Source organism: Eurytemora carolleeae, unplaced genomic scaffold (genome assembly GCF_000591075.1).
Source record: "Eurytemora carolleeae unplaced genomic scaffold, Eaff_2.0 scaffold327, whole genome shotgun sequence".
Taxonomy (NCBI): Eukaryota; Metazoa; Arthropoda; class Copepoda; order Calanoida; family Temoridae; genus Eurytemora; species Eurytemora carolleeae.
In genome coordinates this window covers 236288-259945 of record NW_019396260.1, presented here as the reverse complement: position 1 = coordinate 259945, position 23658 = coordinate 236288, and the positions used below count along the sequence as shown (strand labels likewise).

The following is a 23658-nucleotide window of genomic DNA, read 5'->3' as shown; positions in this document are numbered from 1 at the left end:
GTTCTTAAGAAAATATTTGCATTTCACAATTCTTAAATCATGAAAAAAAGTTTCTTGCAATCTTACCATTAAATTTATAAGTTTAAACATACATAGTTCTAGAGAGGGTTTATGTTAAACCATAGAGTAAATATAGTTCTAGTAAACCATAGATTATATGTATATGGTTCTAGAGATGGTTTAAACTGGTCTGGATCTGTATGGTATTCCTTCAAACTGTCCTATATCTGTATTCTGTATGAAGTCCCTTTAAACTGGTCTGGAACTGTACAAAGTCCTTTCAAACTGCCCTATATCTGTATTAAGTCCTTTCAAACTGCTCTATATCTGTATTAAGGCCCTTCAGACTGCTTTATATCTGTATTAAGTCCCTTCAAACTGCTTTATATCTGTACTAGCCTTAGAGGGCGCTTCGTGCCCATCTTCTAACTTAATTGTGAACATGTTCTCTTTGTGTCCCACAAAAAATTTGGGCCCGATCGGTTCAGCCGTTTTGACGTTTATTGGATACAAACAAACAAACAGACAGACAAGCCAAATTTATATATCGATTAATTAAGTCACTTCAAACTGCTCTATATCTGTATTAAGTCCCATCAAACTGCCCTATATCTGTATTAAGTCCCTTCAAACTGCTTTATATCTGTATTAAGTCCCTTCAAACTGGTCTATATCTGTATTAAGTCCCTTCAAACTGCTCTGTATCTGTATACAGTCTCTTTAAACTGGTCTGGATCTGTATACTGTCTCTTTAAACTGGTCTGGATCTGTATAAAGTCTCTTTAAACTGGTCTGGATCTGTATAAAGTCTCTTTAAACTGGTCTGGATCTGTATAAGTCTCCTTAAACTGGTCTGGATCTGTATACAGTCTCTTTAAACTGGTCTGGATCTGTTTGATTTTCCTCGCATGACTGATCATAATCCCGATCCTTCACATCCTTAAACGCACGATGACAATTTTACAATTTTTCACAATTTTTTTTATGATTTCACCTTTCCAAATCATATGAAATTGGTCCGGGATGACAAGCGTTTTTTAAACATATAGTTTTTACTCCAACAATAATGTAGATATTATCTAAACCTATCTAATTATGTTTATTATTATTATTGTTTTTATTAGTATTAGTATTATTGTAATTATTATTATTATTATTATTTTCATTTTTAATATTTCTGATTATAAACTGATACACATATCAATCTAAAGTATACATGCTTTCACTCTTCTTTTTTAAGTGATATTGAGAAGAATAATATTGTTTTGTACCAGATAAACATGGTAATTGAGAAAGTCGTCTTTGATTTTTGATATTTAATGCAAGGTGAAGAAAGTAAAAAAAGAGGCCAAAGTACGTCTGATGAGCTTAAAGTGGTCTATTTTCTTGTATCTGAAAATTTTTGAAAATCTCAAGACCAGAGGTTCTCAATATTAGATGTTAAAACTGGAAAACTGCAATAATTGTGTTTATGAAAAATGCAGCATGGCTCGAAGACGATAAAAAAGTAGTCAATAAATTCCCATGTTTATTGGGACGCCCTGTACCAGAGGAGCTACGAGGCCACAAATTAGTAGCAGTAATGTCGCATAAAGTTGACGTTATCGTAAATAACGTTCAGGTTCTTTTGTTTCATGTTTTTGTATTGCTGGTTTTATTATTAGTATCATCATTACTAAATAAATCACCCATTTTTATTATCATTTTGAAATAATTCTATTGTTTTTATTGTTGTGCATTAATATCTACATTTAAAGGCAGAAAACATTTTTATCACTTTATTACTTTTTTATTACTTACATGAGGGGAGGACGGACAGACATTACAATTTTAAGTCCGAGCCACATTCTCCTCATTTTATCCTCCGAGCCACCTCGAAATCTTCGTTTTTCTAATATTATTTTTTTTAAGTGTCTGATCCTCCAAGATAAGCCTATTTTTTAAGAATCAGGCCACGTTAGGGCATAAATGAAATATTGAAATTTTTTAAATCGAAAAAAAATCAATTTAAATAAAGATTGCGAGTTTAATGTTCTTAAAAATAATCACTTTTCCTACACGCATTTTCAGATATTTCTTGTGTAGAATGCCGCACATAATTCCGAATTAATTATAGTGAAAACCATAGAATTTTCCCGGGTGGTTCCATGTGGAAAATGATAGGCAGAGGTGTGCCAAATATTTTGCTATCTATTTTATATCGCGAAGGTTAGCCAATATGGAGGCAAAAGCGATTGAAGTTTTACCTTATTAAAGTTTAACATCATTCTCATGGCTTTAAAGATTCCAACTTGATGTAATCATTGCAATACAATAGTCTATCCATATCTTATGCCCTAACGTGGACATATTTTCATAAAATATTTTTATCTTCAAGAATTACAACTTTAAAACAAATAGTAATCAAAGGACGAGGATTTCGAGGTGGCTCGGACGAGAAAATGAGTAGAATGTGGCTCGGACGAGAAATTGTTGTCGCTGTCCCTCCCATACTAGAAACAGAATTATACAAAGATAACATTTAAAAGAGAAAAGATTATAAGCGTAATTATTTTAAAGAGAATGTAAGCGTAACTTTAAGTGATCCTGTCAATAGAGCTATGTGCAGTACAAACTTGGACCGGAAAAATTGACCCGGCTCGGAAATTCATATGTACTAGGGCTGCCCGTGCTTTCAAAGCAAAGTTGACAATGCTCGATTCACAACGTTACTCTTGAAACCTTTATCTGATCAATAATATGGAGACTGTTCTTTTTTTCTAGGTTTAAAAGTGTTTAATTCTTATAATTCCGATGTGTTTTTCTGCAGTCCCGTTTTGCAGAGAATCCAGAATTGAAAATAATCAGTTTTCTAAATTTTAAACATGGATATCTAATTTACATTTAAACAGCGCTATAAATGGTACCGTTGTGAATCGGACATTGCCATATTTGCATGGAGGATCACTTGACATTGAGCTTACAGTCCCTTTAAGAACATGTGAGAAAGGCACGTTAAGGTCGTCTTGAAATACTTATTTTTCAACCAAAAACTTTAAAGATAAAAAAAAAATATTGCTTCATACTTTAATTTGGAACTTGACAGCTTCATAAAAGGTAAAAGCACGGAAGATATATCGGAAGAATCGGGAATGAAAAAACAACGTTTTTCAAATTTATATTATAGTTAGCCTTCAATCATGTACACTGTATTTCCAACATTCATTCAGAGCAAACTGCTTTGGTTTAAAGTATTATGATTTAAAAAAGACAGCTTAGTCTGCTTGTGGAATGATTTATCTGATTTATCTGTAAGCATAATTTAAAGGGAGTGTTAGCGCTAAATAAAAGAGGGGATAGAGGCTAACGGCGATAAATCATAGCACTTGAAGTGTACAAGTTACACATATAGTTACGGCAAATCACTTTTGCAATCAGAAATTATTTTGAAGAAGTTTTCACAGTTGCTTGGGAAATACAGTGTAGATGAAAACTAAAACTTTTGTCGATTTTGATGAGAATATTCTTGTTTTAGTAGATGTTTTCTAATTGACAATCAGAGAAGCAAACACCTGAAATATATTTTACATATAATTTATAAACCTTAATCGATTATTCAGAAAACTTTTTGGACTCTCAAATATACATAAAAAGGAAAATCGGATTGTAATTTTTTTTAAGTAACGCTCCATATAAAGCGTTTTACATCAACGATTTAACAACAAATGTTTACCCCTTAATAAACTAAAACACTGTTAACTTCAGTGATATGTACTCTGTACAGTTATTTGTACACTGTACAGTGATGTATACAATATAAAGTGATGTGTACACTGTACAGTAATGTGTGTGCTGTACAGTGATGTGCACACTGTACAGTGATGTATAAACTGTACAATGATGGATAAAATGTACAGTGATGTGTACAAGTGTACAGTGATGTGTACACTGTACACTGAATTGAATAATAAATTAATTAACTAAATACCTGTCCTCCTTCTAAATGATTTTTTCCAAAAGCTGTGCAAACATACAATCCTTTAACAATTTATTATTATCATTATTATTATTATTATTATTATTATTATTATTATTATTATTATTATTATTATTATTATTATTATTTTATTAAGATGATGACCTGCTTGGTTCCTTTGTACAGCTGGTATCTCTAACCTGCCCCTAGTTTGAGTACTACCCGGAGCTAGGTTTAGGTTCCCAGGCCTACTCCAGGATACCTGGAGGAAAATACAGATCTTAAACGGGGATAAAGCTCAAACCATTTTTAGAGATGTTTGTTACTTGATATTTAGAAGATAGTTTTTAAACATAACTCTTCTTTCTGGAGCACCCGCTAAGCTTTCAGTGACCGTAGATATAGTAGGGTTTAGTGGAGAGTGGAAGATTTATTCATAAATTTAAATCAAATAAAGTTGAAATCATACTTTGGGTGTATAACCTAAACTAATGTTGTAACGAAGTCACAAAGCCTTGATATTTAACACTTTATATTGTTCTAATTCGTCGGTCTAATGATGTAAAAAAATCCGCCAAATTTATTATCAAATATTAAACCAGTTTTGACCGGATAAATTGGACATTCTAGTCATCAGGACCATTATTGAGAGATTAAAAAACTAATAAATCATATTATTTAAAAAGCTAAAACATCCCATCTTTAATTTAATTTTCAGTGCATAACAAAAGCACAACTCAAAAACAGAACACATGGATGTTTTATATTTTTATTTTTATTACCTCAGCCCTGGAGAGTCCTTCATCCCTACATTGGAAGACGACATCCTCCCCCTCCCTTACTGTCAGTGTATCCGGGTACACCTTTACACTTACCTCCCTGTAATACAATGATCTGAGGCCGAATTATAAGAATTTGAGCCGCGTCTCCAATTGGAGTTTGTGGCAAAGACTTCATTCCATTACTGAAATATGACCTGAGATAATGAGAAGTTGAATCCATCTTTATTTTTCTATTTTCTTCAATATTTTCCCATGATTTCGTAGATCTTGGCTCAGATGGTGATACAGACGGTTTTGATTTAGGTTTCAAAGATGTCCTATATTCAGGTGTTAAAGATGGATTTTTGGTTGGTTCTGATGCTTCCACATTTTCTGGTTGATGAGAAGGTTCCCTAAAATTTAGAAACTGGAGTAGTCAGTAAACTTGTAAAGTAGGTTTTATGTCTTAAAATTGAATTGCGTTTTTGAGAATGTTTTTAAAATATCAGATTTCTTATTTTATTTTTTTTAAATTCTATATCATTGCAACCTGATCAAAAGCATTATTAATTTTTTGAGATGTCTCATGTCTACGGGATTTGATTGCGAAGATTAAAGAATTATAAAATTAGAGTATTACACTGTAAAGACTGTTAAACGACATGGCACAACAAACGAATCCGCCCTTTTAGGGAGATTCTAGTGATGTAAGTAATCATTTCTTTAGACTACTTTTGCATACTTAATAATTAGATAAAATAGTTTTTAGGAATATATAACTGAATTTTGCTTTTAGGGCACTTCGTGCTGAGCCTCTATTTCAATTGTGAACATGTTCTCTTTGTGTACATTGTAAAACAAACAAAAAAACAAAGAATTTCGCGGATTTTATAAAAAAATTCGTGGATTTTTTAAATTTTCAAAAAATCAAATTTTGATTGAGGCAAAGTTTTGAAAATTCGATCATCCATAAACGTTCTCTGGGGTCACGCGAGGTCCCTCAACAAATTTGGGCCTGATCAATTCAGCCGTTTTGACGTTTATTGGATACAAACAAACAGACACACACCCAAGCTAATTTGTATATAGATGTAGATTAGAAAATTAAAAATTTAAAGTTTTTTGTTTGAGACGGGTTTAATCAGTCCCATTACCAAAGGAGGTTCTGCGCAGGTCCAATACTGGAAGGTTTGGTTTGATCTGAGATGATAGATTGATAGTCTGGATAGCCGCCATCTTCTTCTAATCTATACTCTAAACCGGTTATATTCCTGCAAATTTTATTTTAACATTTAAAAAATGACAATGATACCCTTATAAGCTTGAGTTTGATCAAGTACGACAATATCTTGCACATCGTTGATCAGTAACCAGTGTGAATCGGGCATTGCTCGAATTCTAGCCATAATCTTAAAGTGTCTGTGTCCGATACAGGAATTGTTTGAACGGAAATTTAACTTAATATTTTTAAATATTTTAAAAGTAAATTTTTTTTTAAATGTCAGTATTCAGTGGTTAAAGTACATCTTTTCTTCAGAAAACAAAACCATATTTTTTCTTGATTTAAATGTTAAAATTCAACTTTGTGTTGATATTTTTTTAAAACTTACATTTGACAAAAGGTTTTTGCTTCGAAAATATTAAGACTAATCTGTGTTGCTAACAAGCCTATTGCTTACCTATCGTTATTAGATTCTATACTAGAAGTGTTTCTCTTCAATTCCTAAAAGAAAAAAGCTATGAAAAATACCGGTTATGACTGCTTATAACTATAGGACTGGCCAACTTGCTGTCAATGGTGATACTAAAACAAAATACTGTTGAACACTTAATCAGATTTTAATAGCTTCTAATAAAAGGATTTTAATTTTTCTCAAACAAATTTTTTTGTAAGATTAGGTTAGGCATTGCGTGAAACTTAAGTATATTGCACGCTAGATTTAAATCTTAATATTTTCAATCATATCTTATCTTACTGTAGAGAGTATGAGAGGATAAAAATGGGTTGAACTTCTATTATAAAGCCAGATAGATTTGCACTTCTCATACTGGTGCGCGCTACAAGGTCTCAAAGTTGTGTCATTGATGTAGCATAAATTTAATCATTTCTTTTTGTCTAGATTGCAGTGGTAGAAATATTAAAGTGTTTTGCGTTAAGGAAGGTCGGCAATGTTCCTTGGGTTATGTGAGTTGCCTTAAAGATGTTGAGCTTGATCGGTTTATGTTTATTGGTTAAAAAAATCAAAAAATCCAATATACCTGGTTTTGAAGTGAATGCCTGTGAGATGAAAAATCACAATTTTGTTCATCTGAATTATCCTCGCAATCCAATATACCTGGTTGTGGAGTGAATGTCTGTCCTGGAGAGATGAAAAATCACAATTTTGTTCATCTGAATTATCCTCACAATCCAATATACCTGGTTGTGGAGTGAATGCCTGTGCTTGTGAGATGAAAAATCACAATTTTGTTCATCTGAATTATCCTCACAATCCAATATACCTGGTTGTGGAGTGAATGCCTGTGCTTGTGAGATGAAAAATCACAATTTTGTTCATCTGAATTATCCTCACAATCCACTATGCCATCACAAACCTTCTGTCTGTCCACACACTCACCATTCCTAAACAAAAATGTTTTTTTTTTTAAATCCTTAAAATCAGTTGAAAAAGTAAGTTCTTAATTTTTGTTGTTAAGCATCAGTTTAACTCTTTATTAACTGATATGGTGTATTTTAAAACCCATAAAAATCTGTAACTGCTTATATATAAAGATATATAGGGTGAGTCCAAAATACACCTAGAAAAACAATAAATTTTAATTCTAATATCTTCTTTTCAGGGTACATGTGTAAGGTTTAATATAATCAAATGTAGTGAGCAAAAATATTTTTTGGTATATATAGATATAGAAAAATAAATCAATTAAACGTTTTATTTCTGAAAAATATTACTTTTCGCAGAATTCTATGCGAAACCTTCAAATTCTATTACATCCCAAAATGGCAAACTTAAACCATTAGAAAAATACAAAAAAGTTCAAATACTATATCACTTATGCAAATCCCCCCACAGACCATTACAAAATAATATTTGCCCCCCCCCCTAGCAAAAATTTTGTTGAGCCTATTAAATTATATTATTTACTTTCTTTAAAATCAACAAAATGAAGACGACATTTACTTTGTTCGCTCCAGTGCAAGGCGGTTAAATTGGTGGAGGAAAAACTGATGGACTCCAGCTCCTACCTGCAAGCAAACTCCTGTATTTTGAAACAATGGCAGTGTTTCATCTCGTCTGATCCATCCAAGCAATCTGGCACTCCGTCACACAAAGACGACTAAAAATAGTCGCAATATTTATCAATTCCACTCTATATAGTATTACGTATGCTTTAAAAACTTTTTAATATGCTTCTCAGGTTCTTGTGAAGCTTGCTGATGTTTAAAAACTCTAAAAATTTTAAAGAACTATTTCTCATAAAATTCTCTTAAAAAAAGGTTATTTTCAATAGTGGTTTCTTCGTAAAGTGAATCGCGCATATCTGTTCCCGAAACAATGGAGGAAATTCAACAATTTTTAAACAAGAAAACAGGATGATATCTTCCACATTTTTGATCAGATAAAAATTTTATGGTTACCATTAGGAATTGGGCATGCCTCTCACTAAATGGCAGATCACTTATGACTAAAAAGATGCCCATCTCTACCTGTGATGTTCAAAAAGGAAAAACTGATGTCCAACCCTACCTTTGGTAAATAAAAATAAAGAGATGTCCATCTCTGCTTTGGTAAACTAAAATTAAGAAAAATATGCCCATCTCTACCTGTGATGTACAAAAATTAAGGAAAATATGTCCATCTCTAGCTGTGATGTACAAAAATGAAGAAAAAGATCCCCATCTCTACCTGTGATATACAAAAATGAAGGAAAAGATGTTCATCTCTAATTGTGATGTACAAAAGTGAAGAAAAGATGCCCATCTCTACCTGTGATACACAAAAATGAAGAAAAATATGCCCATCTCTACCTTTGATGTACAAAAAAGAAGAAAAAGATGCCCATCTCTATCTGTGATATACAAAAATGAAGAAAAATATGCCCATCTCTACCTGTGATGTACAAAAATGAAGAAAAAGATGTCCAACCTTACCTGTGCTTTTCAAAAATAAATAAAAAAAGATGTCCATATCTACCTGTGATGTACAAAAGTAAAGAAAAAGATGCTCATCTCTACCTGTAGTTTACAAAAAAAATGATGCCCAACCCTACCTGTGGAATACATCCTCCGTCTTTACAGGTAAACTCGTTCAGATGACATTTAAACTCACAATTCTGCTCATCCTCACCCTAACATCAAAATTTTAAATAATTTTTGTTTCTCATTTTTTTTAAAAATTGCTATAGAACTTGAAATATGTAAACAAATTATCAGCAAGTTGAAATATTTTTGTAAAGTCATAAAAAATACTATCTTGAATTTTTACTTAAAATTTTGGTAAAACTTTTTTTTATGTCGGGATTGTTTCTGATGCAAGAAAATTGTTGATTCTAAGTGACTTTATCAATTTATTTTTCAATTATGATTATGACGTCATAGTTCCTGTCCTTCTAATATTCAAAATAATTTCGTCTCCCATAAAAAATTGAAAAAACAAACCTCATAATATCTTTGTCAATTTTGAAAATATGAACGAAAAACTGCAAAGAACACATTAGGAAAAAACTTAGATACTCCGATGGCATTTGTTTTTTACTGGAATACTTAATAGTATTGTATTAATAAAACAATATATCATTCTTATAAAAATTAGAAGCACTGGACACTAAAACCCCCAAGAGAGATTTAACGATAAACCCAAGAAAAATGGCACTCCTTTATTAAGCGTTAGTTTTAACATGGACCTCCATAAATAAGTTTAGATCACATATTAGGCGGGATTCAATTAAAACTGCTCCAAAAACAAGCCTTTTTATCATTCCCATGATTTATATGACTCCCTGAAATAAATCGAAAGATACAGGGTGTCCCACGAACATGACAGTTGAGGCATGGCTTAGAGGTCGTCTTTTACTTTTAAAATAATTTTCAGCAATCATTCTCCAATTGTCAGTCTACTATTACATAAATGATCCATGAAACAGTAATAGGCATTTCCAAATTGATGGTCTTATTTTTAAACGCTTTCAATATTACAGGTGATATCAAGAATTATCACAACTGGGAAATGAGGGAGTTTTCTGATTATGCTAAATTAGGTTGACGACAGAATTCTCAAAATTATTTCAAATACCAAAGACAATCATCAAGTCGTCTATCAACTGTCATGTTTCGCGAGACACCCTATATTGTTCCAACCTCCTGGCAGTCTGGAACTCCGTTGCATCGTTTCTCCATGTTTATACATTCTCCATTATAGCACTTGAACCGGTTTGGGAAACAAATATGTTTTCTAAACATTAAAAAATATCGTTTTCGTCCTATATATATTTATCAAAGGAATTGTCAAAGTAATTTATAGTAACTCTTATTTTACTATTTTTACATGTTTCAGTGCGGTTCTTGCCTTCATTTCAGGATCATTTCGTCGTTCCAAGTAAAAAGTAATAACTTTCTATTTATTTTTTGACAGAAAAAAAAATATAATTTTTTTTCTTAGACTTAGATTTAAAAAGACTGCGCAGTGCGCACAACAGATAAAACACAGTTCCTTAAAACAGCAAAGACTGTGCAGTGCGTACATCACATAATACAAAATACATCCTGTCTGCATAAGAAAATTTTTATCTTTAATTCAAAATCTATCCAAAAAAACTGTAACGGATTGAATATTTTGATTTTTTAGAATATATGTACAGCCAGCTAATTCGAAAAATCTTTATAAAATGGGTTAAAATGGGCTCTAAATTCAAGGATAATTTACACCTTAAATATGTATTGAATAACATTGTTAAATGGTAATTTTTTTAATGATGACCCTAAAATACACTCAATCGATTTTATTGGCCTAGGATCAAAAGGCTGTGGGACATGTCTTAAATATCGAAATTGTGAACTGTTTCTTTAAACCAAATATCAACATTGTGAACAGTTTCTTTACACCAAATATCACCTATAGGGACAGTTATGTTCGTCTGAGCCATCCAAGCAATCAATTTTCCGGTCACAGGCTTTCTTTTGCGGGATACAATTCCCGCTCCCGCACCTTAACATTTATATCAATTATACAACAATTCCCGCTCCCGCACCTTAACATTTATATCAATTATACAACAATTCCCACTCCCGCACCTTAACATTTATATCAATTATACAACAATTCCCGCTCCCACACCTTAACATTTATATCAATCATACCATAATTCCCACTCCCGCACCCTAACATTTACATCAACTATACAACAATTCCCGCTCCCGCATCTTGATATGTATATAAATTAAACAACAATTCCCACACCTTCATTTCTTTCAATTATACATCAGTTCCCACTCCCGCACCTTAACATTTATATAAATGGCTCCCACACCTTAGCATTTATATCATCTATACAGGGTTACCCAAAAAGCATGAGACTTCAGAGACGGCTCTCTGAAACTTCTTTAGTCTTTACTTGAACACTAAGCGTTCTCACAGCTTTAAACCTTTTGCTTTCCTTCCCAAATATTTAATGATTTAATTAATTTATTAATGACTGAAAACCAAAATTAACCTCCATATTGTCAGAAATAAAGAGAAATTTTGCCATTATAAAGTCCCATATTTTTTGGGTATCCCAGTAGTATCAGATATCTTTTTGAGTTAGGACATTATGACACTTTTCCTTGTGGATTCAAGTTTTGTAGACCTTTTTTCAAGTAACCTTCCATTTTAGAGAAATTTACGATCCACAACAGGATACATTTAGACTACCACAACATTACGTCCCCTAAAATTCATCCCTACTTAGTTAGATCTACATCAACGGGATGTTTAATGACGACATATCTCCACCTGAACTGATTGTGACGACATCCAGGGCATCCAGCTTCATCGCTCACATCGTTACAGTTTACTCGGCCATCACATCTCTAAACATATATTTTAGCTCTGATTTATACAATTCTAGGCTTCAAGTGCGCTTCGCACCCTCTTTTCTAATTACTATTTTTGCTATTAATCGGTGCTCTTCATGCTTTCACTTTTCTTTTTAAATCATATTTCGCAGATTTTTCTGTATAAATTGATGCATTTTCAAAAATAATAAATTAAGACATTTTTTCCAGGAAAATCTTTTTTTCTTATTTGATCGTCCATAAACCTTCCCTGGGGTCAAGAAAAGCCAATGTTCACAATAAACAAGTCTAACAACATTTGTCTATCTTACACTATAACAAATTGTGAGTTGTCATCCAGAATGAAAATATAGGCAAAAAGGAACTTAAACAAGCTATAAAGTTACTGAAACTTATGTTTTATGCTCATTTATCAGAAGTTTTTATAATGCAAGAACAAATAACTTTTACGCAAATAAAAATATATTAATTTAAAATAGAATTTTTCTATTGAGCGTCCCATATCATATTAGATTATCTCCAAGCTTTAACACACCAAAATGCCCACCTAATACTCGGAAAACCTGCAATACAATTTTTAGTTTAACCTGATACACATTTTTAAATGTTTTTTTCTGATTAATCTCTTCCTTAGGGCACTATACAGAGAATATCCTTAGCCTGTTTCGTACACTCTGGGAAAAGAGTTTAGCTTAATTCCATGTTTCCCAGTGACTTGTTCTCCGCATACAGAGACAGCGTGCGGAAGCCTAACATCTCAGTTTAGAGCTATAAACGATCTAATATGATGTGGGACACCCTGTATTAACCTGATGTTCTTTTATACAGTAACCATTATCACAGGAGAACCCTGTACAAGTACAGTTCCACTCATCAGAACCATCGGAACACTCAGGTATCCAGTTACACCGTACATCTGTACTCCTGTACATATATATTTAAAGTTACACCGTACATCTGTACTTATGTACATATATATTTAAAGTTACACCGTACATCTGTACTCCTTTACATATATATATATATATGTAAAGTTACACCATACATCTGTACTCCTATACATATATATATATATATATGTGAAGTTACACCGTACATCTTTATTCCTGTACAGTGTACATATATATGTGAATTTATACTGTACATCTTTACTACTCATGTACATATATATGTAAAGTTACAATGTATATCTATATTCCTGTACATAAATATGTAAAGTTACAGTGTACATCTGTACTCCTGTACATATATATTTGATGATGAATGATGAATGATGAATGATGAATGATGAACGACGAATGATGAATGATGAATGATGAATGATGAACGATGAATGATGAATGATGAATGATGAATGATGAATGATGAATAATGAATAATGAATGATGAATAATGAATAATGAATTATGAATTATGAATGATGAATGATGAATGATGAATGATGAATGATGAATGATGAAAGATGAATGATGAATGATCAATGATGAATGATCAATGATGAAAGATGAATGATCAAGATGAATGATCAATGATGAAAGATGAATGATGAATGATAAATGATGAATGATGAATGATGAATGATAAATGATGAATGATAAATGATGAATAATAAATGATGAATGATGAATGATGAAAGATGAATGATCAATGATCAATGATCAATGATGAAAGATGAATGATAAATGATGAATGATGAATGATGAATGATGAATGATGAATGATCAATGATGAAAGATGAATGATGAATGATAAATGATGAATGATAAATTATCAACAATGAATGACCAAAGTTGAAGGATGAAAATATTTTATACCTGTTAATACAAGACCCATCATTACAGCGATATTGACATTCCATCGAGAAATTTACCACACCACTATCAATAGCGATTTTTCATCATTTCTCAAAAATGATTTCAAAAAATTTATTTATCTAAAAAAAATAAAACTAAAAAAAATTATAATGCTAAAGATTCCTTAAAGATCTACAGATTTCCAAAGCAGAACTCAGAATATTGTTATTGTCCTAAAAAAAAGATTTAAACATAAATTGGGAAATTTCTTATAATTTAATGGACTGTAAGCGTAATTTAAAGTGACCCTCCATGCACAGACTACATTTTCTTCAAATTATGAACAACATTTTTTAACAAGTTCAAGATATTCGTTTTTTTAAATGCTTTTGTTAACTTAGATATTTCTCACAAAATGTTATTTTTGGGTTTCTTATCGCAGTTTGAAAAATAATCAAATATTTGAGTCGGAAAATGTGAAAATAAGAATGGGTTTAAATGTAGGTCAGTTGATACAATGTCGTCTTTATTATATTGATATAATTCCCTACCACCGTACTTGATCAATTGGGCACCGTTGTAAACCGGATAAATTGCTATCTTTGCATGGAGGGTTGCTTGAAATTATGCTTACAGCCCCTTTAAAATTAGATTTGCCACGCACCTGTTCTTTATTTCCATTTGCTTCTTCATCATCTGCTTCTTCATCTTCTTCCTCTTTCTGTTCTAATTTAGGATTGCAATTTTCTACAGAGGCCTCAACCTGCACCTAAAAAAAATACAGAGTGAATGTGATTTGTGGCGCATGATGCAAAATTGTACCTTTTTTGTGGCAACTCTCCTGAATGGAGTTTTGTCAATATTTTTTGAAAATTTGTATTTTTTTTTGGTACTTCAATGGCCCAAAAAAATCCGCGAACCTTTTTTTACTCTCAAAATCAAAATGTGTAAATAAATTGTTTCTTTCGAAATCTAAAATTTTATAAAGATTGAATCACAGAATCACAGAAAATTTGCAAAATTGTAAAAAGAAAATTCGCAATTTTTAGTTCTGGTCTAATTTTTACGGAAAAAATGTTTTTCAATGGTTCTTAAGGTTTCATCTGAACAGCGTATATTTAATACTTTAGAATATACTAAGAAGAAAGGAACTAGAGAATTTAAATAACTTTTAAATAGCTTACCCACAAGAAACTTTAAAATTTGAAAACTGTTGAAACAAGTGACACTCAGGGCTCGATTCTGCGCAATTCCGCGAATATTTATTTGCTTCTTTGTTCGCAATTATAGCGCAATTGCAAGCAATGAAAAACAGAAGCAACCATTGCGCGCAATTCTGCGCAAAGGAATTCTGATTGGAAACCCTAGTTTAAAGGGTACCGTTGTGAATTAAGATGTGTCACTTGAAAATACGTTCTCAATCTCTTTATAATCAAGATAGAAACTTGATGGAGGGGTGCAAAGCTCACTGAATTTACATACAGTTTAAGCCAGAACTTTTGAGACATCCAAAGAATTTATAAATGTCGTCATGACAATTTTTCAATGGGTCACTATTATAACTAAATCTCAAAAATTGTAAAAATAAATAAATAGCCATAGCGGGGTCAGTTTTAAAGAGCTCCATATAATCATTCAATTAAAAAAGTAAATATCTGCAGCGTTCCATTATCAGTAAGTTTAAGTTAAGAATACGATGTCTATAGTATATTTAAAATTGTCCTACCTGATATTCTAGCCCTGGCCTGAGCTGGCTTACTTCTATATATTTACCAGACTGTAAAGGGCTGCCTTTAACATATTTTAAATGTCTTTTCTCATCCCTAAGAAGGAAAAATTATTCCTAGGTTACAACTAACATACACTGTAAATTTCAATCATGAATAAATTACCAAAATCTGTTCACGAATAAAATTTTTTGTAAATAACGATCAATAATATTTTCTTTCATAGTGAAATTACAACAATTTTATGGAATGAAATATTTTAAAATATTGATATGTAAAATAGAGGAAAATTCAATAGGTTAGTAAAAAAATTTGAATATTTTTTATGAAATTCTGCTATTCAAAAATTTTAAGTTTTACTAAATTTTAAAATTAACAGTGTAACAAAGAATTAGTTATTAATTTTTATCATATTAGTCATATAGTTCAAGATGGTCCTTGGGTTGCACTTCAGCGATGGTATAGGTTTTTTTGCCGCCATCAGACTTTCTAATTTTTGTATTATAATTATCATATCAACAAATATAGGTAAATTTACAGAGTTTTTACTGGTCAAAAATACCTAATTGCCATTTATTAATAGATAACGTTGCATTCGGAGTTTTTCATGTATGGGTGGAATTGATTAATAAATTCGCTAATCCTGTATAGAGTTGGTAGCCTGATAATTGTAAGATTTGATATTTCAAACTACAACTATAATTGATCATAGTTTGAAATATTAAAAGTCTACGACATCTGGTTGCAAAGCTAAACGGATTATAAAATTATAAGTTGAGTTGTTGTATTTTATGTTGCCGTAATGAAGAAAATGAAAAAAATACTAAAATTCAATCTAAAAACGTTTACCTGGTACAGTTAGGACAAGTCCAAACCGTTTTAAATGACGTGAATCCTAAAAGAAAACAATTTAACCCACCATTACGCTTAGTTTTAAATAATTCAATCTTTTTAAGTTTGCTAAAAAAAATGTTTTTAGTCTAAACATATACCGGGCGGAATTCTATTATATTCTATTATTCTATTATAATTCTATTATATTCTATTATTCTATTATATTCTATTGTATTCTATTATATTCTATTATATTCTATTATATTCTATTCTATTAATTGTATGAACGAAAAAAATCCCAAACAAAAAGAAAATCGTTGATACGGATACTCAAAATACTATCGGCAGTTTCTTCAATAGTTATAAAATACTAACCCAGCTTTTCCTGCAAACCAAACTTTCTTAGCTTAAGTCAACCCACTTAATTAAGAATTTTTAAACCAAGCTAAGCACATGCCCGCGGTTCTACCGAGTTTCCAAATCAAAATTTAAGGCAAATCGGTCCAGGGGTTCACGAGTAATGATCGGACATACAAACAAGGAAACAGAGATTACTACTTTATATATATATATTATAGATATATAATAAGGTGTACCTGTATGAGGACAAGGGTATGCAATCTCTACCATGGCTCCTCCCTGCACCGTTTCCTAAACAAAACATGCGTTAAAGGGATTTTGATAGTTTTCAGATATTACAGCTGCTTTTTATGGGCTCAACAAGAACCTGACATGTCCTCGCACCTCTAACCCTTTAGTAAAAGTAAATTCAAACTAAAGTCTGACCACGTCAAACCCAGGGTTTGAAGTAAAATTCCCGGGTTTGGAGTAAAATTTAAGGATTGGAAATAAAAATAATCAATAAAATTTATTTTACGACAAAAAATATTTAAAACCTTTATACGAAGTATTTGTGGGATGTGGGGTTGAGTTGCAACTGAATCCACAGTAATCGGAGGACTTGGTGAACCAAACATTTCAGATCTAGTTAAAGCAGACACACTCAACTCATATCTGGTACCTAAACAATACATGTATCCTGTATCCTGTATCCTGTATCCTGTATCCTGTATCCTGTATCCTGTATCCTGTATCCTGTATCTTGTATCCTGTATCCTGTATCCTGTATCCTGTATCCTGTGTCCTGTATCCTGTATCCTGTATCCTGTATCCTGTACCCTGTACCCTGTATCCTGCCAAAGTGAATAAATACTAAAGTGGAACAGACTAAGGCAACGACGACAGGTTGGGCCATAAGGTTTTATTTGGTTTGGAAATAATTTCATGAAAATATTTCGTTTGGAAAGTAAAGACTAGAAAAAAAGACTAGAGACCCATGTAAAATGTCGTCTTCAGATAGAACTTCGAAATTTTCACGATTTAAAATATAAAAAATTTGTACGTTTCTATGTAGTTTATATGTAAATACTATTAATACAGAGGCGTATTCAGGGGGGGGGGCTATTGGGGTTCATCCCCCTCCTGGATCAGTGAAATATATGCCTTTTTTTTGGGGAGGAGGGGGGGGGGTCGGCCTTCCCCCTCCCAAAAAGAAATGTAAGCCCTTACTTGGAAAAAAAAACCTTAATATCTTTAAAACTATGTCTAGTTCTCAACCACTCTTAAATCTGTCAAAATACAAAAGTGAAGACCAGGAGATATATTTCGAAGATCTTCATTTTTCGGACTTATAGTGAAAAATATTCTTTTCGGGGAGTTTTGGCCTCCCCTCCCCCCTAAAAAGACGAAGAATTGTAAGCCCTTCCTGGGGAAAAAAACCTGAATACGCCTCTCTTAATATCTTTAAAACTATGTCTAGTTCTCAACGACTGCTCTCTTATATCTTTAAAACTATGTCTAGTTCTTGTATCTTGTATCTTGTATCTTGTATCTTGTATCTTGTATCTTGTATCTTGTATGATGTATCTTGTATCCTGTATCCTGTATCCTGTATAATGTTTAATGTATACTGTATCCTGAATCCTGAATCCTGTATCCTGTATCCTGTATCCTGTATCCTGTATCCTGTGTTTTGTGTCCTGTTTAATAACAAGGATTTGCAAACGAATATCAAAATTAGAAACTGCAACCTAATGTTTTATACATTCAGATTTCATGGTATTAAATAAACAAAATAGTTGGAATTTAGTCTCAAGGCCATTACTAGAGGTTATTATTTTTTCAAGAAATTTACTTGTAAAATTAGGACGACGAGCGAATGCCGCAATTTATTTCAAAACTAAAAGTCGTTTCTCAGTCTCAACTGTCATGTTTTGTCATGCACCCTTTATATCTAACTCAGCCAATAAGGAAAACCAGTGTTTGGCAATTGGCGATTATTATGAAAATTGTCAATCCAGATTAAATGTCTTTGGCAATGTTTGACAAGCGAGGGAGGGAAACCCCTGCCGCCACGAGCCTCCCGGATTGTAGATTATATATTTTATAACAAAACTTCAAAAGTTTCATACGCAAAAATGAAGAAATTAAGAGAACAAATTTTGAAGTGAATTTGATAAGATTTGTTATAAACTTTTATCCTAACGATGAAAAATATTTAGATTAAATATTTACTGTAAAGTGGACACTAGAGGCCGAATATACAGGGTATCTCACGAAACATGACAGTAGCAAGAAAAATTGGAAGTCGTCTTTGAACTTTGAATTTATCTGTGACTTCGTCAAGCTACTTTCAAATGTATTTTGTGATTATCGACTCTAGAATTTTAGGTTTAAGATAAGGTTTACAAATAAATTCCGCAAATTATTTAAAATATCAACGACGACCTTTACTTTGTCTCTCATGTTTCGTGGGATACCCTGTATGAAATGATGATGTCATACTGGAGGGTATCATACATATAACCCTCCAGGTATTCATGGAGGGTATGTACGATACCCGCCATGAATACCTGGAACAGTTGATGTACAGGGTGTCCCAAAAAACATGGAAATTCAGTGACGATTGGATATCGTCTTTGTTATGAGTTAGCATTGTACTACCTTATTTCAAAAGCCATGACATTATTATGTCGGCTAGAGTTTATTTTATGAAAAGGGTAAAAGACTGTAAAGATGTGTCTATAATGTCTCCGCAAGATGAACAGTGAAGACGGACAAGTTTACTCTGTTTCAGAACACAGAGAGGGAACGAGATTGAGGAAGAAGCCAGTTGTGCGCCAGCTCTCACAAGGAGAGGATGAAGATATTCGCCAACTCCCCACAGTGGTAAGAAGCAGTCAGTCCAAAAGAGTAGAAACTGCTTGGACGGATTGGAGCTGTGGGAAAGCAACATGCTGAAGGAGATTTGATACCAGAACAAAGATGGTGCCAGAAGAGATATGTTGCCTGAGGGGATAATTGGCCTGAGGAGATATGTTGCCTGAGGAGATACGCAGCCCTGAGGAGATACCATGTTGAAGGTATCTAGCCAAGGAGTATACAGCCAAGGAGTATCCGGCCATAGGAGTAACCCATCACTGAGTGCCAAATCTGTGTCTCTTGACTTTAGTTATTTATTCCTTCATTTTGTTTCTTTTTAATATAGATGTTCAACTACTTTGTTCTATTATTGGTGTGTGACTTTAAGACTACTAGAGTATTGTTACCCGCCTTTGGGGGTATCCTTTCAAATATAACAGTATACAGCAATTTGCTTGTTTTACTAAGTACAACCGTATGCAGTCAAAACATAAACAAACAAAATGTAAACATAGCAGATGAAACTCTAACCGATTACAGCTTTCTCAGTAGGTATCACTATACTAAATCAAAGTATTATTTAAAAATACGATATCGAATTCGTCACTGAATTCCCATGTTCTTTGGGACACCCTGTACAATAAGTTGGTTTGTTTATGCGAGTTTCACATTTTTAAAAGGCTCCAAAAAAATCTGATAGGTTTTACACAGGATATTAGTGATTGCCATAAACTCAAATTTTCTAATCCATATGTCTTTGATACCTGATTGCGTAAGCTTTTGATTACAAATATGGTCTAAAAGAATTTCTAGTTTGAGTTATAAAAGGTCCATAACATTGGGTTGCAAAGATATAGGGATTAGAAAATCAGGCAAAAACTCAATTAACTTCAAAGTTATTTATTCTAAACATTTACTTTCTTCTACTTTGCCAAATTTTGCCACTAAGAGCAATCCAAACCAAAAATGAACCTGTTTAAACATTCATTTGTAGGTTCGTTTCTTATCTTTGAATAAAAACGTTGCAACAATTAATTTTACCCTCAAAAACAGTTTTTAAATATTGGAAGTTTAATTAAAAGTTTTTAAACCGAAGCAAAACGAGTAATAATACCTGGGACCACTTGTACATCAAATGAAGTAATGTTTCCAATAAGGATTTCTTCATGATTATCACATTTATCTTCACTGACAATCATCTCAGAGCAATCTAAACCAAATATGAATGACGTAGTCAATCGTTTCTGTTTTTCTGTTTTGATGGATGTCCGATCATAACTTATTTGCCTCCAATTTTGATTGGAAATTGGGAGAACCACGGGAATGTCCTTATAGCTCGGTTAAAAAAAATCTAAGTTGAGTGGGTCGACTTTTAAATGGAAAATTCTAGACAAAGCCGGGTTTCCGAGTTAGTATAAAAATATATAAAGTAGTAATCTCTGTTTGTCTGTTTGTCATAATTCAGGAACACTTTGTCTAATTTGTCTAAAATTTTGAATGTGCATGGACAAATCGGTAGAACCCAGGAAATGTCCTTAATGGTTTAAAAATTGACTGGGTCGACTTTTATAGGGAAAATTCCCAGCAAAGCTGGGTTTCCGGGTTAATATTAATATAAAGTAGTAATCTCTGCGTGTATGGATTTATGCATGTTGACTGACTTTCCTAGGATTTTTCTGGGGGAACTTGGTTAAACCAGGGAAATGGTTTAAAAAAGTGTAGTTGAGTGCTGATTTTTTATAATAACAAAAGTTCCGACAAAACTGGGTACCCAAGCTAGTATAGATATAAAGTAGTAATCTCTATTTGTGTATGGTTGTCTGTATATCCGATCTTATATAAACTTCTTGACCGTTTGAAATTTTGATTCAGCATTTCAGTAAGTTGAGTGGGTTGACGTTTATCAGAAAAACTCCAGGCAACGCTTAATAACTTAGTATACATATAATGTATTAATCTCTGTTTGGATGTTTGTCTGATCGTATGATCTTAATTTATAACTCATGCACGCACCTCTGCCCCTTTAGTAAAAGTAAATTCAGCCTATATGAAGCATAAAGTCTGATCGCGTCAACCTTGTTGCACCGGCTAGTCCAGTCCATAGAGCTATGTACAGTACAAACTGGGTCCGGAAAGGTTGACCCGGCTCGGATGAACCCCTTGACTGATTATTATTGGATAACTTGGTTAAAAAATTTAAGATAAAGATTAGTTGCCCAAGTTGGTTTAAAACATATCACCAATCTTATTTTATTAATGATATTTAAAAAATGTTTTTGTTGTTGAAAATAAGAAAATAGAAACCTGTTCTGTTGAAGTTTTCACATTTAGATCTGATTACAATCTGAAGAAAAATTTAGGATGAGTTCCATAAATGCTGCCTGGCTAAGATGTAGTACTAGACATCTTCGTTTATTTTATTCATTTTTTTTTGGGGGGGGGTGGTTGCTATATGGTACATATAGATTTAGCTTTTCTCTTGGTTTTTTTTTTTTGGGGGGGGGGTTGCTATATGGTACATATAGATTTAGCTTTTCTCTTGGTTTTTTTTTTTTGGGGGGGGGGTTGCTATATGGTACATATAGATTTAGCTTTTCTCTTGGTTTTTGTCCAATACGTCGAAATGGCTTGACCGATGAAGCCCTTGTTTTGTAGTCACATGACATGCTTTGAAATGATTTTGATTTTTAAAAACTTTATATGGACATCCGTCTACAGGTAAACAGGTAAACAGGAAAATCCACAAAATTTGCAGTTGTCAATATTTAAAAATGTAAGATTGGCTAGCAGATACAACAAAATTCTGAAAATATCAAAAAGATAAGGACGAAGTACCCTACCTTGTAGTTTTGTATTAGACCCATGGGTTGTTCCGGCGGACTCCAGTCTAGTTGAATACTTCGACTACTTTTACTCGGAACCTTAAAGGAATCAAAGGACTGTAAGAATACATGTAAGAGACCCTGCATGCAAAAATAACAATGCCCTTAAAACCTTTATCTGATCAAGCGTGAGGATGATATTGTCGTTTTTCTAGGTTTATAAGTATTTAACTCCAAAAACTCTTATATACACTAGTCACTTTTGTAGAGAAACCACAAATGAAAATAATCAGCATTGATATCTTATTCTTCTTGTTTAGACAAATCTTTAAAGGGTACCGTTGTCAACAGGTCAAATGGTTATCTTTGCATGGAGGGGGGGGGGGGTCACTTAAAGTAGTTCGCTCAATGCATTCCTACATTAAAAGATTTACAACAGCAGATTCCTCCCAAGGAGTATGGAATATAAGTGAGATACAACTGACGCGGCCTGCCCTACAATATGATTATACATGTTTTGCAGACGATACTTCATTTGTATAAGAAATATTTTTCTGATGTATAATTACCGCGTATACAATACCTATCCTGAGCTGAAAACTTTAGAATGGTGGATATCGGGATTATTGCTTAATCCACTCTTTTTCTTAATCTCGAGATTAAATATTGCTTGTTCTCCTCTCATTTTTAATCTTCAGATTAATTATCAGAGCAAGATTAAGGATATCACATTCTAAAGTTTTCAGCTCTGAATATTTCTTATACAAATGGAGTACCGTCTGCAAAGCATGTATAATCATATGGTAGGGTGAATCGCGTCAGTTGTATATCCCTTCTTTTTAATTCTCCTTGATTCCCCCTGTGTAAACCAATGTCCGGGTAAATATGTTTTTTTTAAATCTAAAAATTAATAATTTTTTGTTTCCCCTTAAAAGTGAATAGCAGTTTCATGCTACAGATAGAAGAGAGTAAATAAAAAAAAGAAATCTCTTTTCAAGATTGTACAAGATGATATCCGTGGTTACTCAGATACAGGTTTAAGAATCACATTAAATATTTTTTTAACATTTTTCTTATTTTCTTGTTTTCTTACAACTATTTGCTTACCCTTAAATTCACCGGCTTTGATGCAATCCCATCCTATAAATTAAATAAGGCAATTAAATCCCATCCTATAAATTAAATAAGGCAATTAAATCCATATCAAGACATATCAGCAGAAAATCAAAGGAATTGAGTCTTTGCGTCAAACTCTGATTTTCTAATCCCTATTTCTTTGAACCCAAAATCATTGACCTAAGATATTTCATACCATAAACTATGTTGGATTAAAAATAATCTAAGTTTGAAATATCAAAGATCATACACCATGAGGTTTGAAGGATATATGGATTTGAGTTTGTTGCAAAGACTCAATTCTGTTATGCAACAAATGCTTTTCAACAAGAGGAATTATAATTGAAAATTGTTAGATTTCAATTTACTTTAATTCAAGGTTGTAAAGTAAGGTT

At 32.5% G+C, this 23658-nt stretch overlaps 1 protein-coding gene across 1 annotated transcript; it reads right to left on the bottom strand.

Annotated features, from left to right (window-relative positions):
- Positions 1-3479: 3479 nt before the first annotated feature.
- Positions 3480-23284, bottom strand: LOC111699579 (low-density lipoprotein receptor-related protein 8). Its single transcript, XM_023470284.1, has 25 exons — positions 23255-23284; positions 22166-22246; positions 21630-21669; positions 20440-20535; positions 17021-17145; positions 16721-16775; positions 16140-16185; positions 15290-15386; positions 14228-14332; positions 13747-13796; positions 13585-13647; positions 12580-12694; positions 11709-11785; positions 10830-10922; positions 10076-10169; positions 8989-9066; positions 7964-8055; positions 7219-7339; positions 6396-6439; positions 5871-5987; positions 4932-5129; positions 4738-4834; positions 4121-4217; positions 3968-4017; positions 3480-3551 (listed from the first exon to the last, which is right to left on the bottom strand). Exons 2-25 carry the CDS (start codon positions 22187-22189, stop codon positions 3525-3527), a joined length of 2001 nt encoding a protein of 666 aa, XP_023326052.1. The 5' UTR covers positions 22190-22246; positions 23255-23284; the 3' UTR covers positions 3480-3524.
- Positions 23285-23658: the final 374 nt, after the last annotated feature.